Source organism: Dipteris shenzhenensis, chromosome 8 (assembly GCF_047967505.1).
Source record: "Dipteris shenzhenensis isolate YYH24624 ecotype China chromosome 8, Dip_SZ_1.0, whole genome shotgun sequence".
Classification (NCBI taxonomy): Eukaryota; Viridiplantae; Streptophyta; class Polypodiopsida; order Gleicheniales; family Dipteridaceae; genus Dipteris; species Dipteris shenzhenensis.
This window is the reverse complement of record NC_141603.1, coordinates 6,161,624-6,176,211: the sequence shown is the minus strand read 5'-3', so window position 1 is coordinate 6,176,211 and position 14,588 is coordinate 6,161,624. Positions and strand designations below refer to the sequence as shown.

General features: G+C 39.8%; 1 protein-coding gene across 2 annotated transcripts in view; it reads left to right on the top strand.

Moving 5' to 3' along the window:
* Positions 1-10,598, top strand: part of LOC147899024 (protein EXPORTIN 1A-like) — a 107,362-nt gene extending 96,764 nt beyond the window's left edge. The window contains exons 20-33 of one of the 2 annotated variants that reach the window (XM_087378563.1): positions 5,562-5,664; positions 5,854-5,930; positions 6,078-6,167; positions 6,320-6,405; positions 6,924-7,004; positions 7,168-7,350; positions 7,541-7,607; positions 7,717-7,827; positions 8,017-8,124; positions 8,581-8,718; positions 8,834-8,974; positions 9,124-9,228; positions 9,319-9,476; positions 9,558-10,598. In XM_087378563.1, the coding sequence (XP_087234689.1) occupies positions 5,562-5,664; positions 5,854-5,930; positions 6,078-6,167; positions 6,320-6,405; positions 6,924-7,004; positions 7,168-7,350; positions 7,541-7,607; positions 7,717-7,827; positions 8,017-8,124; positions 8,581-8,718; positions 8,834-8,974; positions 9,124-9,228; positions 9,319-9,441 (1,413 nt within the window). In that variant the 3' untranslated portion in view covers positions 9,442-9,476; positions 9,558-10,598. Of the gene's footprint in view, positions 1-5,561; positions 5,665-5,853; positions 5,931-6,077; positions 6,168-6,319; positions 6,406-6,923; positions 7,005-7,167; positions 7,351-7,540; positions 7,608-7,716; positions 7,828-8,016; positions 8,125-8,580; positions 8,719-8,833; positions 8,975-9,123; positions 9,229-9,318 lie in introns of both variants that reach the window. The other variant, XM_087378562.1, reaches the window with a different exon arrangement.
* Positions 10,599-14,588: the final 3,990 nt, after the last annotated feature.

The following is a 14,588-nucleotide window of genomic DNA, read 5'->3' as shown; positions in this document are numbered from 1 at the left end:
GCTATAATACATTAAGAGAAAATTTCACTGTAGGACAAATATACATCATGATCAAAGACACGCACGCGCACATACAGACACACACACACATACACACACACACACGTAATATAACCTTCAATGGATTTCACCACAGAAAAGAAAGTGTGTGTGTGTGTGTGTGTGTTTGTTTTCTCCCAGTTTGTGCTCTTTTCTCTTGTATTAATCCTTGCCTTTTGGCATACAAGTGGTGTGATTTATGTTGTGTTGCCTTGCCACATGTCTTATGCTCCAATCTGACTATATAAATAGTTTCATAATTCGCCATGCTTGAAGTGAACTACAAAACAATAGAGGATAATCTCTTATACATCGTAAACCTTAATTTTTAATTGTGGTGTAAGGTTCCATGTGCCGTCACCATTTGTCTTATTACTTCCATGCACGTGTCCCATTATCATAGATAGCATTCTATAAGCCTAAGATAAGGTCATAAAAGCTCAAAACTATGAAATCTAGTTTGATTCATGAGTTTCCTCAACATTGTTAGCACTGGTTTTCTTTGTAATGGTGATTGTTTGTACCAGACCGAGTACAACCGAATTGAGCTTGCATGCATGTCACATGCAGACTTTGCAAGGATCACTAAATGCTCTAACTGAGCTAAAAAATAAGAGTGAAGGGAAGTTATGGACAAGCATTAAATAATTATATTATTAGTGCTACGTCCGTGCCGTGAAAAGGGGTAAAAGATATATTAAATTGCAGCAAATGTTATGCCTCATGTTGCATGCCTAGTTCGGCATGGTTTAAAGCTCTAGCCCATTTGTTTGAATGCTTGCATATATGTCCAAACTGCAAAATATGCAGTGTTTTCAAAACAAAGAAGTAAAATGCAAGCCTCCTTACATTGGGATGTGTGTTGGAGCAAATGATTCATTGTAAAGGTTGGTTGTGACATGCCCAATCATGACAATCATTAATTGGAGTAGTTTATAGGGTTACCAAACATGTGGATGGGTTGAATCATGCTACTAGAGCATGAAGGGGGGAATTCTACCATGACTGCCTGCTTAGAAAGATGGAGTCCACGCACGGTGTGTTAGAGATTACTGACCCCTTGTGAGCCCACTTGTGAGGAGAAGGGATCAGTAGATCTTGGGGGTTGGAGTGGATAGGTAGAGGGATTTATACCTGCAACATGCTTCATTCTGAGCCTATTTGCAGAAGATTAGGGCTTCACAAGCCACCCAAATGCTGGATTATTTGATGTAGGGTTAGGCGAGATGCATGTGCAAGGGATAGGCCTAGTCACCAGGCAACAAAGTTCCAACATCCGGATGCCTGGAACGCCATGCCGGGATGCAAGGCGGAACCAGAACTGCCCCGGAACGTCCAAAAAAAAAAAAACTTTTTTGGGGCTCTTTGAAAGTTTCAAATGGGTATTTTAGAGCTGATATGGAAAGCTTAAAGCTGTAAAATGTTAGTTTCTTTCATTTTTCTAGCATAGTTTTATGTCATATGATGATGTGCCATGTATGACTTGGCATTCCCGTTCCCTTTCCCAGAGCGCTCCCGTTCCGACACCCAAATTTCCGAAACGTTCCCATTCCCTGGTGACTGACCTTGATCTCTGCCCTAATTAGGTTTCAGGTTGGTATGAACTCTGGCTCCTCCAGTCCTATTAAAAGGCCCATATTCATCCCACTGAAGCCTCTTGACGGATGCAGCAGCCCATATCTCAGCCTCAGTCTAACCTTCCATACTTGTTTGTATGACAGCCATCCTTGGATGTTTTTTGCCCATCGTCTGCTGGAAGTCTTGTGCTCATCCTGGTCTGCTTTTGTCCACGTTTGTGAATTAATAGATCGAGGGTTTATGGCATTCTTTGAAGTGTTGTACCTTCTGCACATCTACTGTTTTGTGGGTTCTTCTACAGTGTAAAGCTTGAGTGAAGTTCAGAGAGAGTTTCGCTGCTCATTCCCGCTATGTACAAAGCACTTCTATCTCTCACCGTGTTCAGAGCTTACCTTTTATCGAGTCAGGGCATATGGGGATACCTCTGGACGTATCAGGTTGCCATGGCTAGCGTTGTCTTCCTTTATGGCTCTATTAGATGCAGGTGACCAGCGGTGCTAGTTTGCACACACAGTGAGATGGCTTAAGTGACTTCGGCTTCACATGGATAGGCTTCCCTCTTTCCAGTACAACATTGATGCGCTGTTCTTCCCACTACGATATCATGAGGTCAACCAGGTCATACATGAGGATCTTCTTCAGCTACACATATTCGGAACGTGGTTGGAACCGAATCAATGAAACTCAGCTTCTATAGAGATCATTGCCTACATTTCCTAGATAAGGGGTTTATTGTCCCACTGGGATATACACAGATTCATTTATCCTATTCGTTGAGGATCTCTATTGGGCAGTTTCGAGTCTTGTCACATTATGCGGAGCAAACGGTTTACCTAGGAGAGATGTATATGCACATTATGTGGTCTACAGGAGATTGAGTCCGAGGAGCATTTCATTTTCAGGTGTCTAGTGTACTATGAGATCCTAGGGCGCTTCTATTGCCTATTCAGAGACAGCTTCGGGTTGTTATCTCAGTTCCTCTCTTTCCGAGATCAGAGATGCTTGGCTAGTTTATTCATGAGGCAGTGGGACTTCGTGTGCACCTACTTCGATCACAGAGAGAGAAGGAGCATACCCAATGTAGATTGGAGCAATGAACATTGCTTTGACAATAAAAGAGAAGCAACATGGAGAAGCAAGAGCGAAAGGTGTCCAAGAGAAATTAAGGGATTGTGGCTTGTGATGGCATGATGATTATCATGTCATAGCAAGTCACAGCATTAGCACCAAGCACAAGAGATATCTTAGCTTATTTGAAATCAGAAAGAAAAATGACTTATAGGCCTGTAGGGGCATTGTCACAAGTAAACACAGTCTTCCCTTTGGAATGCTGGAGCATTGTTTCTTGCACGTAGCTGCTACTTGAATGTTGCCCAAATGACAAGATGACTGTCTCGGGGAAACACTTTTGAAACACTAGAACACTCGTTTGTAACATTTGCTACTATTGTCCAGGGTTCATCACAAGATTTGGGATCTTAAATTCATGAAGATTTTTCTTTAAGAATTAACCAAAATATAACTAAATTGCCTAAAAGTTTATGAATTTTATAAAATTGAGAAAATATTTCTACAGGTAAAAATAAAAAACGTTGTACGTTAATTGTATAGTTTACAGATTTTTGGTGAATACTGGTATGGTTAGCACCAGGGGTTTACAAAGTAGAGTACAATCCAGATGGAAGCATTGACAGGTACAAAGCCAGATTAGTTGCAAAATGATTTGCACAGGAATATGGTGAAGATTGTGATGAGACTTGTGCTTCAATAGTAAATATGGATTCTGTAAGATTTTTGATATTACTAGTGATACTTAGCAGATGAAATGTGTACCAGCTAGATATCAAAATTTCTTTTCTCAATGGTTACCTAGACAAGGAAGTCTATATGTAGCGACCTGCAGTGTATGTTGAACTAGGAAAAGTGCATCAGGTTTGCCATCTCAAGAAATGTCTCTATGGTTTAAAGCAAGCACCTAAAAGTTGGTATAGCAGAATCGATAAGTATTTTGCTAATCTGGGATACATGAAGTCTAATGCAGATCATACCCTCTACTATAAAGCTCAAGGGGAAGACATTACTCTTGTACTTTTATACGTAGATGATCTGATTGTGAAGGAAGCAATGAAGCTTTATCAAGGAGTTGAAACAAGACTTATTTGCAGAGTTCGACATGAAAGATCTTGGACTTATGCATTATTGTCTTGGTATTGAGTTCTGGAGAGACTCAGACATCGCCTTTATAGCCATTAAAAATATGTGGATAGTCTCCTGAAGGTGCTTCATATGGTAGATTATAAGATTGCAGCGAGTCCCATGGAACAAAGTTTGAAACTCACCAAAGATCCAAAAAAGCCTACAGTCAAGGACAAGTACTATCGGCAGGTCATCGGATCTTCTATATATTTGACTATCATGAGGTCAGATATTTCTTGTGCAGTGAGCTCACTTGCATAGTTAATGGCAAATCCAAAATGGTCTCACTGAAATGCAGCTAAGAGAGTCTTGAGATACATCAAAGGTACAAGACAGTTTGGAATAGAATAGAATATAGATGAAGCCATCCAAGTTCCGTTGATACTGTGATAGTGACTATACAGGAGATCATGAGACCATAAGATCTATACAAAGATATGCATTTTGTCTTGGTAAAGATATTGTATCATGGTTGTCAAACAAGCAGTCAGCTGTTTCTTTGTCTTCAAATATAGGACACTCACAACAGGTGCATGTGAGGCTATATGGCTAAGAAGACTATTGTCAGAACCAGATTACTTTGATGAGTCAAAGCAACAATAATATACTATGATAATCAATCGGCTCAAGCATTAGCCAAGAATCCCTGTAGGACAAAGCACATTGATGTTAGAGAGCACTTCATTGGAGAAAGAGTGTTACTTGGTGTCATCACATTGCAATTGTGACAGCATAGAGAATGTTGCAGATCTCTTTACCAAATGTTGTGGGAAAGAGCTTTTTGAGAAACACTGATAAGCTCTTGGTTTGACGCAGAGAAAGGACATTCCCAATAAAAGGGTTTTGTCACCGGCCTTGGGAATCCCCAAAGGGTGGTAGATACAATTATTGAGCCATTAACAGAAACTACAACCACTTAGAAAATTGAGATTTGCAAGAAAGAAACTTTGAATAAGAATCTCGGAGCTAGATTGCCCTAGGGTCACACATGACACCGTATTGGTCCCAAAACGTTGTGCCCGTTGCGGTATTTCTTTAATATTATCAGAGAGATCAATTTTACAACAGAGCCATAGCTTAGCCAATATCTGATAGATCAATCACTGACTACTGATAATAGAAACTTTGTGCAAAACCCTAGCAATCCAAGGTAGGACCTCAGAGCAAGCTCAAACAGATGAAAGGCATCAAGAACAAGCACTGACAACTGCCTAGATAATTTGTGAACTGAAGGACAGCAAACCCTAACTGTCCCTGGGCATTTGGCAAGATCTTGGACAAAGCAATAACTGAAAAACTGCAATAACATCGCCTGGCTGAAAATTGCGATTGCAAAGGTTGGCTCTTCTGATCAAGGAAAACACTGTTTGCTACCCCTAGCGGTCTAGGCTAGTAACAGGATGCTGAAATTCTCAGAAAAACAGTCCCAAACTGATGCGAACTAGTGGCAAACTCCTTCTGACAGGTGCGGCTGCTAACTGAAGCTCTCTAATGCAACATAAGTGTTGCTTTGCTTGCTAAGTATGTCTTCGTTTTGTTTTTCAAAAAGTTTTTGTTACCTCTTTTTTCTTCTCTTTCGTTTTCTCTTTGATCTTCTGTGTAGATTTTTGGACGTTAGAACAACAAATAATCTAAATTTGTATGATTGGATATATTCTAATCTTACAAAGCTATATCCTTTATGTTATTGATGCTTGTCTTTGGATTGAAATTATTGTTTTTGTGACTTTCTTGGTTTATATCTGTAGGTTGGGGAGACCGAGCCTTTTGTGTCGGAGCTTCTTAAAGGACTACCATCAACTATAATGGACCTGGAGAACCATCAAATACACTCTTTTTATGAAGCTGTAGGTCAAACATGTTGTAATCTCAATGTCAATGCAAGAAGTCACATTTGTTTTGCAGGGTGGTTGCAGTCATTTTAAGTATGTCCATACATTTGGTGCTATACTTTAAGTTATGGTAATCATGTTGCTGGCTGAGGCACTAGCTGAATATTTTTAACTGAAAGGATTATGTACAATCGTTAAATGCAGGTAGGATTCATGATTCAGGCTGAAGGAGACCCTCACAAACGGGATGAATATTTGCAGAAACTTATGGAGCTACCCAATCAGGTTTTATCTGCTCAGAATAATCATGGCATAGAATGATCCTGCATCTTTAGTCTCTGTCCATTGCTTTATGTTCATCCTTGCTGTGCAAATCAGGCTTGTACAGACTTTCTTTGTGCTTCTAATTGCCATGCATTCATCTGATTGCAGAGATGGGTAGAGATTATAGGCCAAGCTCGTCAGAGCGTTGAATATTTGAAAGATCAAGAGGTCATCAGAACAGTACTAAATATATTACAGGTACATGGATGTCACTTGTGTCTTCCTGCGATGTCTTTTGTAGAATACTTTTGTCCTCTCACTATGAGCTGATCCGAGCATGCATGAGTGGGGATTCTGTTTGTTGAGGACAGATGCCATCTGTCAGAGAATAAGTGATTTATTTTGTACAGACCAATACAAGTGTTGCGAGTTCGCTTGGGCAGCCCTTCCTTTCACAGATCTCACTCATATACTTGGATATGCTGAATGTCTACAGGTATTTTCCAGAACTTCTTGCACATGCATTGTACATACTTTTAGCTGTATAGAAGTCCATATGTGCGGGCATTGCATGTTCATGCAGATAGGAAGCACCCTCCCATGCATACCTAGATACCCTGTAGAAAATGTGTATAATAATTACATAGTAGTAGCTGTTCCATTCTGGGACAGCTATGAATGTGCTTTCTTCTTAATGAAAAGAAAAAAAAGTGTGCGCGCACACACGTGCGATTTCACCCAAAAAAAAGCGTGCACGGTGCGTGGTGCGTCTGTTTGTTTTGGCGGGAGGGGTGAAAGAGCATTGTATTAAAGAAAGCATGGCAAAGCACAGGTAACAATGCTAAGCTGCGTAATAATTATTCCTTTTGTCTATTGTAAGCCTCGTCTCACAACTGCACTCACAGCTGCTTCTTTTTGCACTGAGATTTGTGCTACGTTTGATGCTTGAAGTGCAGGCAAGCAAGAAATTTGTCTGCATGTTCTTAGGATCCTTTGAAATCCAAAATTGTGCAGAATGTACAGTGAGCTTATATCTGGTAGCATAGCAGCAGGGGGTCCATTTGCCTCACGCACTTCATACGTGAAACTGTTGAGGTAAGTTATGAGTCATGATTGGTATCGTATGTGCTAGGTTCTTGTTTCCTTTATTACTGCCCACTTTCTTGTTTGCTTTGTTGCTGCCCACTTTCTAGGCTTGGATGTGCAAATATACACTTGTCTTACTCTTTTATCTCCACCATTTTACTAAATATGTCAGGTCTGTGAAGAGGGAGACATTGAAATTGATAGAGACATTTGTAGATAAATCGGAGGATCAAGAGCTGATTGCAAAGCAGTTTGTCCCTGCAATGATGGATCCTATTCTTGGGGATTATGCGCGGAATGTGTCTGATGCCAGGGAATCAGAAGTGCTATCATTGTTTGCAACCATTATTAACAAGTCTGTTTCTATTCTAAGTTTTATTTGCATATATTTATTTAAGCAGGCTCTTGGGGTAGGCAGGGGACATCACAATTTTCCCAAATCAAGGAGGTTTATCTTTATAATTTGTGCTAATTCATATTTGGTCAATATGATTCTTTTAGACCTTATTTTTTGACGTACTTTGAATCTTGATGTATGTATGCAGACTTAAAAGTGCTATGCTTGATGATGTAATTCACATTTTTGAAGCAGTGTTTGCATGCACGTTGGAGGTAAAAGATTGGATGATGAACCTGTGCTAATTTTTTAAATGCAGGTGGCTAAATTAATGATCTGTGCAAGAAGCTTGTGATCTCACATAGCTTTTGTTCATATTAACAGATGATTACCAAGAACTTTGAGGACTATCCCGAGCACAGGTTGAAGTTTTTTTCTCTACTCAGAGCGATAGCTAGTCATTGCTTCCGGGCACTTTTCAAGTTATCCAGTCAGGTATTTGGTGTTGTGTTTTCCCAGATGCATGGGTCTGCTTTTATCATCATTTTAAAGGAAACTTCACTTTTTCTATGGTGTGCATTAGCTTTTGCGATTATTTCTTGAGTCTCTCTTGAGTCCATCAATGCATGCATCACTTCTGTTTGGACTGCATAACGTTTTTATTTGGTTGTTGGAATTTCCCAGCAATTGAAGCTTGTAATGGACTCCATAATATGGGCCTTCCGGCACACAGAGCGAAATGTTGCAGAGACTGGACTCAATCTACTTCTTGAGATGCTTACCAACTTTCAGGTGCCGATTTCGAATGTCTGGTAGAATCGATTGAGCTTCAAGAAGCTGAAACGGGTGCTAGGTTTCCATCTTATATTTGCAGGCTTGAAATCATCGTGTAGTCTGGTCTAGAACCAGCCAATTAAAAGTGTTTTTTGCCAAGTTGCCTTCCTTTTTACGTGTACTTATTTAGCAATTATGGTCATAGATGGAGTAGGGGAAAATAAGGAGAAATACTCCAGTAACATTTCACTCCTCACTGGTCATTGGTCACTCAAGTAAATTTAATGAATGTGATGCTACTTTTTATGTGGAATGTACGTCTGAGAGTTATTTGCGGTCATCTTGTTTGAAATTTCGCTTGCAATTTGGGGTGTAGCCGTCAAATGTCATGAAGTCATAAAGGAATGCTAAGAATTACATTTGATAGCACATAACAATTTGGAGTTTGCCTTTATCTGTCTTTGTGGCTGGCAGGTGTCGGAGTTTTGTAACCAGTTTCATCAGAGCTATTTCCTCACTATTGAGCAGGAGATTTTTGCAGTGCTAACAGATACATTCCACAAGCCAGGGTTTAAGCTTCATGTCCTCATTTTACAACATCTATTCTGCTTGGTACAGCTCAAAAACCTTAAGCCTACCATTTTCTTTCGGCAAAAGCATGCAGGTTAGGAAGAGTCAGCTGAATTGGTTATAACAATGTGAGTCCCTATCTGTTTGGTTACTGCAGGTAGATTCTGGAGCATTGACTGAACCTTTGTGGGATGTTACTTCCCTTGGCTTGACGGCTTATCCAAATAACATGATGTTTGTCCATGACTACACAATCAAGCTCTTAGCTTCATCTTTTCCTAACATCAAGCCTTCAGAGGTAAATTCTGGAGGGAGTTGTCTCTGGTGTCCATCTTCCTCCTCTCGTTCTTGGTTTTTTTTTGGGGGGGGGGTGGGGGGTTGGAACAGTCATAGAGCTCACATTTTTGTTTCAAAAGATGTGGGATCAAGTGTTGTATGGCGATGCAGGTGAAAGGATTCGTTGACCGGCTTTTTGAGACGAGGCATGATCTAGGAACTTTCAAGACTCATCTACGCGATTTCTTAATTCAGTCCAAGGAGTTTTCTGTTCAGGTAAAGCATTGATCTCGTGAAAGCAGATAACTTTTGAGTTAATCCAAGATCTATCAAAGATCTACTCATCCTGGTTCTCTGTTTTGGCAGGACAATAAGGATCTGTATGCTGAAGAAGCTGCTGCTCAGAGGGAACTTGAACGGCAACGGATGTTAAGTATACCAGGATTGATAGCTCCCAGCGAGCTGCATGATGAAATGGGGGACACATAAGATTTTGTCTCTAAACAGAACACAGATTCACTTAGGTCTCGGCTATTCTTTTTCTTTATTTTGAAAATTGAAGTCGAAGCTGGAAGCAAGTTGTTAATGGGTTTGCTCTCTTGTAGCATTCAGAGTCCTTTGGCTGGGCCAACTAATGGAGCCAACCAAAACTACTAGTGATACTTCTGGACAGGTTAGAGGAGTCTTCTGATGAGGTTCAGGTGCTTGACCTGGTAAAATGCCCTTTCATTGAAGACATCGTTGTCTGTCTTCAGTAGTTGAAGTAGGGAAAACTCTGATGCACGCAGATTTGCTGCGGAAAATCTGAAGCCTTGTAGCTTTAGCTGAGGCTGCTAAGTCTTGATGCAAACCTTCTTTGTATGATGTTTCGAGAAAGGATTCGGAAGATAACGAATGGCATTATCGCCTTATTTCTGAGAATGCCATGAGGAAAGAATTCAAGATTGATTGAGTAGGTAAGCAGGCAAAGTACTCTTCTATGGGAACTTTGAGATTTTCATGGATGTGGTTTTTTTGATACAATAATAACCATTTAATTGAACTGCAAGGGTATATTCTGTTCTACAGCTTGAGCTTGTATAAATAATGGATGACCAAACAAATGGCCATCAGAAGTGACATCCATACAGGACCTTTTGCAAGGTTTCGCTTTTGCTTGTCTTCTACACCAACACATTTTTTCAAGCCTGTGCCAGCTATGCTGGATACGAAAAATACTTGAAGGCTAAGAGTATGATAGGGCAATTTTCATGGACACTGCGCTCTAGGACCTGTGAAAGCCTTTTGATTGTTTGATGGCACCTATCACGATTAAGGCGTGCTGGATGATTCTTTCACTAGGCAGACAGACAAGAAGAGTGGGCTGCCTCAAGGGCTGTTATACTATCAAGCTACTCACATGCATCTGAATTGAAAAAGTGAAAGGGGTTTCTGGTGTCAACTTGAGAACTTTTGAATGTTAATAATGCTCGGTTATTTAATGACCATGTCATCAGGGGTATACTGGCACTCCTGCTGTATATCTGCAAGCAGTGATTGCTTGAATATAATTGTGGCTCTTTGACATTGTGGTACAAGAATTTCCCCATTTTAGCACTTCGTATGAACCTGTTTGATTTCTTATATGTTGAACTAAGGATATGTGAAAACCCTGTTGCGATTTTGGTTTGTAATGATCTATGGGATGAAAACTTAATTACCCTTAAATATAGATTTATAGCCTCCTTTTTCCAACATGATGCTAGCCTAATGAGCGATGCATGTGCACTGTCAACAGTTCAGGCTCATCTTCTGTGCGTGTAATATAATTGAACAAGGATTGGCTTGTTACTTGAATATTGTGGTTTTGTTCTTGGCTTATGCCAGTGAGAAATTTGGTTCCAACATCCAAGAAGTCTACGCTATGCCACTCGCATTACAGGTACACAAGGAAAATATGATCTTGAATAAAAGCATTCAAGTTTGATTCTGTCCCATTAAAGGTTGCAAAAGAATAGTCCTACTTGACAGGTGACCTGTTTGTGTAATTAAAGACGAGTTTTGGTGTGCAGGCTGTTTTCTTTAATCCTGCCTATATTTTTCTGAAAAGGATGTAGTGGCTGAAGGCTTGAATGCTAGCATTAAGGATATTTCTATAAAAAAAGACACTGCTTGTCCTTAACTACTCTTTTACAATTTAAGAATTGCTAATCAAGGTGAACCTTGCTCAAGTTTGTTGATCTTACTTCATTTGCTAATACTACTTGATGTCTATATACAGGCTATACCCAATCTACTATTTAACTTGCTTGTACTCATTTGATATGGATGTTGGTGAAGCCTTAAGATCTTTGTGGTTTGTTAGCACTGCCCTGCAGACAGTGCTCTCCTCACACTTTTGTTAAAAAGTGTCCCTCCATTTATTTTAGGCCACTTGTTACTATTTCTATTTTGAGTGACATCTCTCTCTCTCTCTCTCTCTCTCTCTCTCTCTCTCTCTCTCTCTCTCTCTTTCTCTCTCTCTTCCCCCCCCTTACCAAATCAACTCCCCCCCCCCCCCTCTTCTCTCTCTCTCTCTCTCTCTCTTGCCCCCGCCCCCCCCTTCCCAAATCAACTTCTCTCTCTCTCTCTCTCTCTCTCTCTCTTCCCAAATCAACTCGTTCTTGGAAGGGCAGCACTCACGAGCACTCACGAGATCTTGTACTCGCTTGTTGTACTAAGATTTTTTAAATGGTGTAAATGGCTAATATGCTTACATGAACACAAGCTATGTTTGCACCATGGGTGATTTTTTGGTGTTAGCTTTGTGAAGAATCAAACCTTTTTCCCTAGCTTAGAAGTTTGTATTTGTTATTAAAAGTAAGGTGGCAAATCCACTTTACCTTGTAAGGAGTAATATATAGTAGCTCAAAGAAATATGATTAAAGGGCGAAAGGAAGAGGCATGCAATGGGAGAGTAGATTAAAATTTGGGGGAGTTAGTAACCATGTAGTTCTTCATTAGTAGTTTGCGTTAACCATGTGGTGTATTTGCGGAGTTATGAATGAAGATGCTCTTTGTGAGTTGAGGAGGATACTTGTGAGTGTCGGGAGGTGAATCTTTATTGATTGAAAGAGTGACGTTCAGTTTTTTGCACATAGAGATTATTTATTGCAATGGTGCTAAGTAATTACTGAAAGTCTTGAGAACTGTAATTGAGTTTGGCCATTTTTTGAAAAAAGTATAGTTATTGAAATGTCTTTCACGAGCAACACAACGTTATTTTGTTGTCAATTAGTACATTTAGCATTTGATAATCTATTAGAATCCCATTTATATTGTTAATGTGAGAGAGAGAGAGAGAGAGAATTTATTCCTCCACCTTTTTGGGTTTTTTTGGGGGCTCTTATAATTGATTTGTAGTATTGCTTAAGTTGACATTACATTAGGATGGAATGAAAGTTTTTAAGTTTATTTATAACATATATAAATCTAGTATGCTACAAAAATGTGCGCTTGTGCTATTTAATTAACACCCTAGCAACCCTTATTGGTTAAATGAACTACATGAGCTTAGGCTCTTACTGAAAATCTTTCCTCGTGCAAAAGAATTGTTTTTCTCATCAGTTTTGACTTCAACAAGATACTATATAAGGGCTTCGATTATCAACGAAATATGGTATGAAGCCATGCTTTATGTTTGATGTTTAATCGTCGAGGTGTCAGCTAGCTTTAAAGACCTAGCTCAATTTGCGGGCCATTTTTGGCCCCCACAAGCTAGCTGATAGTGCCTACATTTTGTTCTTCCTCCTTATCTTTGTCTCTCTTCCCTTCTTTGTAGCTTAGAGTGGCGTAGTTTTAGGCATAATATTGGAGTTCTATGATCGCTTTGATAGCTAAGCTTGAGGGTGCAAGTATGTTTCATTCAAGTTTTTCTTATGTTCTACATTTAACTTTTGCACGTGCAAGTTCATTGCAAGGTTAAAATGGCCACATTTTGATAGCTTTTTGTAGAGACAAAGGTCCACAATTTGCAACTTTCAAGTACATCCACGATTTCTATAGCCTAATATGTAATGTTGAGTTTTGTTTCTAGCTCTAGGTGATCCAATGGTCTAATTGTAAGCTCGCCTCTCTTGAAATTGATGTCTTATAATATGCAAGCTCATTGTAAGGTTCAAATGGCCACATGTTGATAGCTTATTGTATAGATAAAGGCCCACAATTTGTAGCTTTCAAGTACATCCACGATTTCTATAGCCTAGTATGTAATGTTGAGTTTTGTTTCTAGCTCTAGGTGATCCAATGGTCTAATTGTAAGCTCACCTGTCTTGAAATTGATGTTTTATAATATGCTCAGCACATTCATTGTCGTGTCCTCTTAGTAGGTAATGTTCTCTTGGCATCCATTTTTAAGCTTTGTTATAAAATGTGGTTGTGTTTTTTATTGCTATGTCTTTGCTTAGCGATCGTGCACTCCCTTAGTGTGTTGTCCTTTTCTCCTTCATTGCTTATCTACTCAATGTAACCTTTGGTTAGAATAGCATGTGATGCTACTTACATTTATTTTATCTTTGTGCACATGTTATTGATATTGTGCGAAGCTTTTCTTGTAGTAGGATTGATCATGGTCATTAGAGATTGCTTTTGATTTCTCAGTGGCAACATCAAATGATGTTTGATGTCTCTAGGTGAGATAGGATGGTGCATACGGTGTATCCTTTGTTTAAGAATAAGAGAGGTTCAAGGGTATAATATCGTGAACCTTTGGTGATACAAAAATTGTCCACCTCATGATATCATCGACTTGCTTGTTGATTGCATCGATGGGAGGGGTATAAGAATCTATGAGGTCGACTTAAAACCATTAGTATAGTGTTTGAGGTCCTAGACATTGATGCACTTTAGGCACCCACTAGTGGTCTAGCATGGTAGCACATATTGGGAAATGTCTAGATATAATATAAGATCTCGAACCTGTGTTTTAAGCCCTTACAACCTATGTTTACTTTCTTCACTTTTGTGTAAGATTTTGCACTTATTTTATTTATGTGCTTTATGGCTAACCTTGTAGATGGCCTTCCTCATTTTTCTCTCTTTATTCTTTCAAACACACCTCCTTTGTTACGTCAACCATAACCATGGAAGGATCATGACATGGTTATGGCGAGGTGTGAAACCAGGAGGGCTTGAGAATGCAACGATGGCCACAAGAACTAATGCCTAGGATTATGTAGGCGTGGTATTAGAGTGGGGTGCCAAGAAGGGTTAAAAGATTAAGGTCCTTTGAAGGACACTTGGCATTCCAGGAGGTCTCCATGGCATGCATTGGGCATGGGGGATTATGATGAGAAGGACGTCAGGTGAAAGGAGATCTCAAGAAGAAAGAACAAAGCAAGAACGGGGACTCAGGAGCTCTCGACAAGGTTCGGTGGAACATGAACTGGCAACCCTCTTCAGTTAGTGATTGTAACATTGGTATCAGAGCCAAAAATCTAGTGCTCTCTGCACCGTCCCATTCCACGCAGTTCCCCCGTACCCGTTAACAGTTCCCCCGTATCCGTTAACGGGTTAGAAGCGAACAGCCTGATAAGATGGTCCCCAAAAGATGGACTGAGGACTCTACAAAAGACGGTGCAAATTGTCCATCGATACCGGTATCCCTCATTTCTCCATGA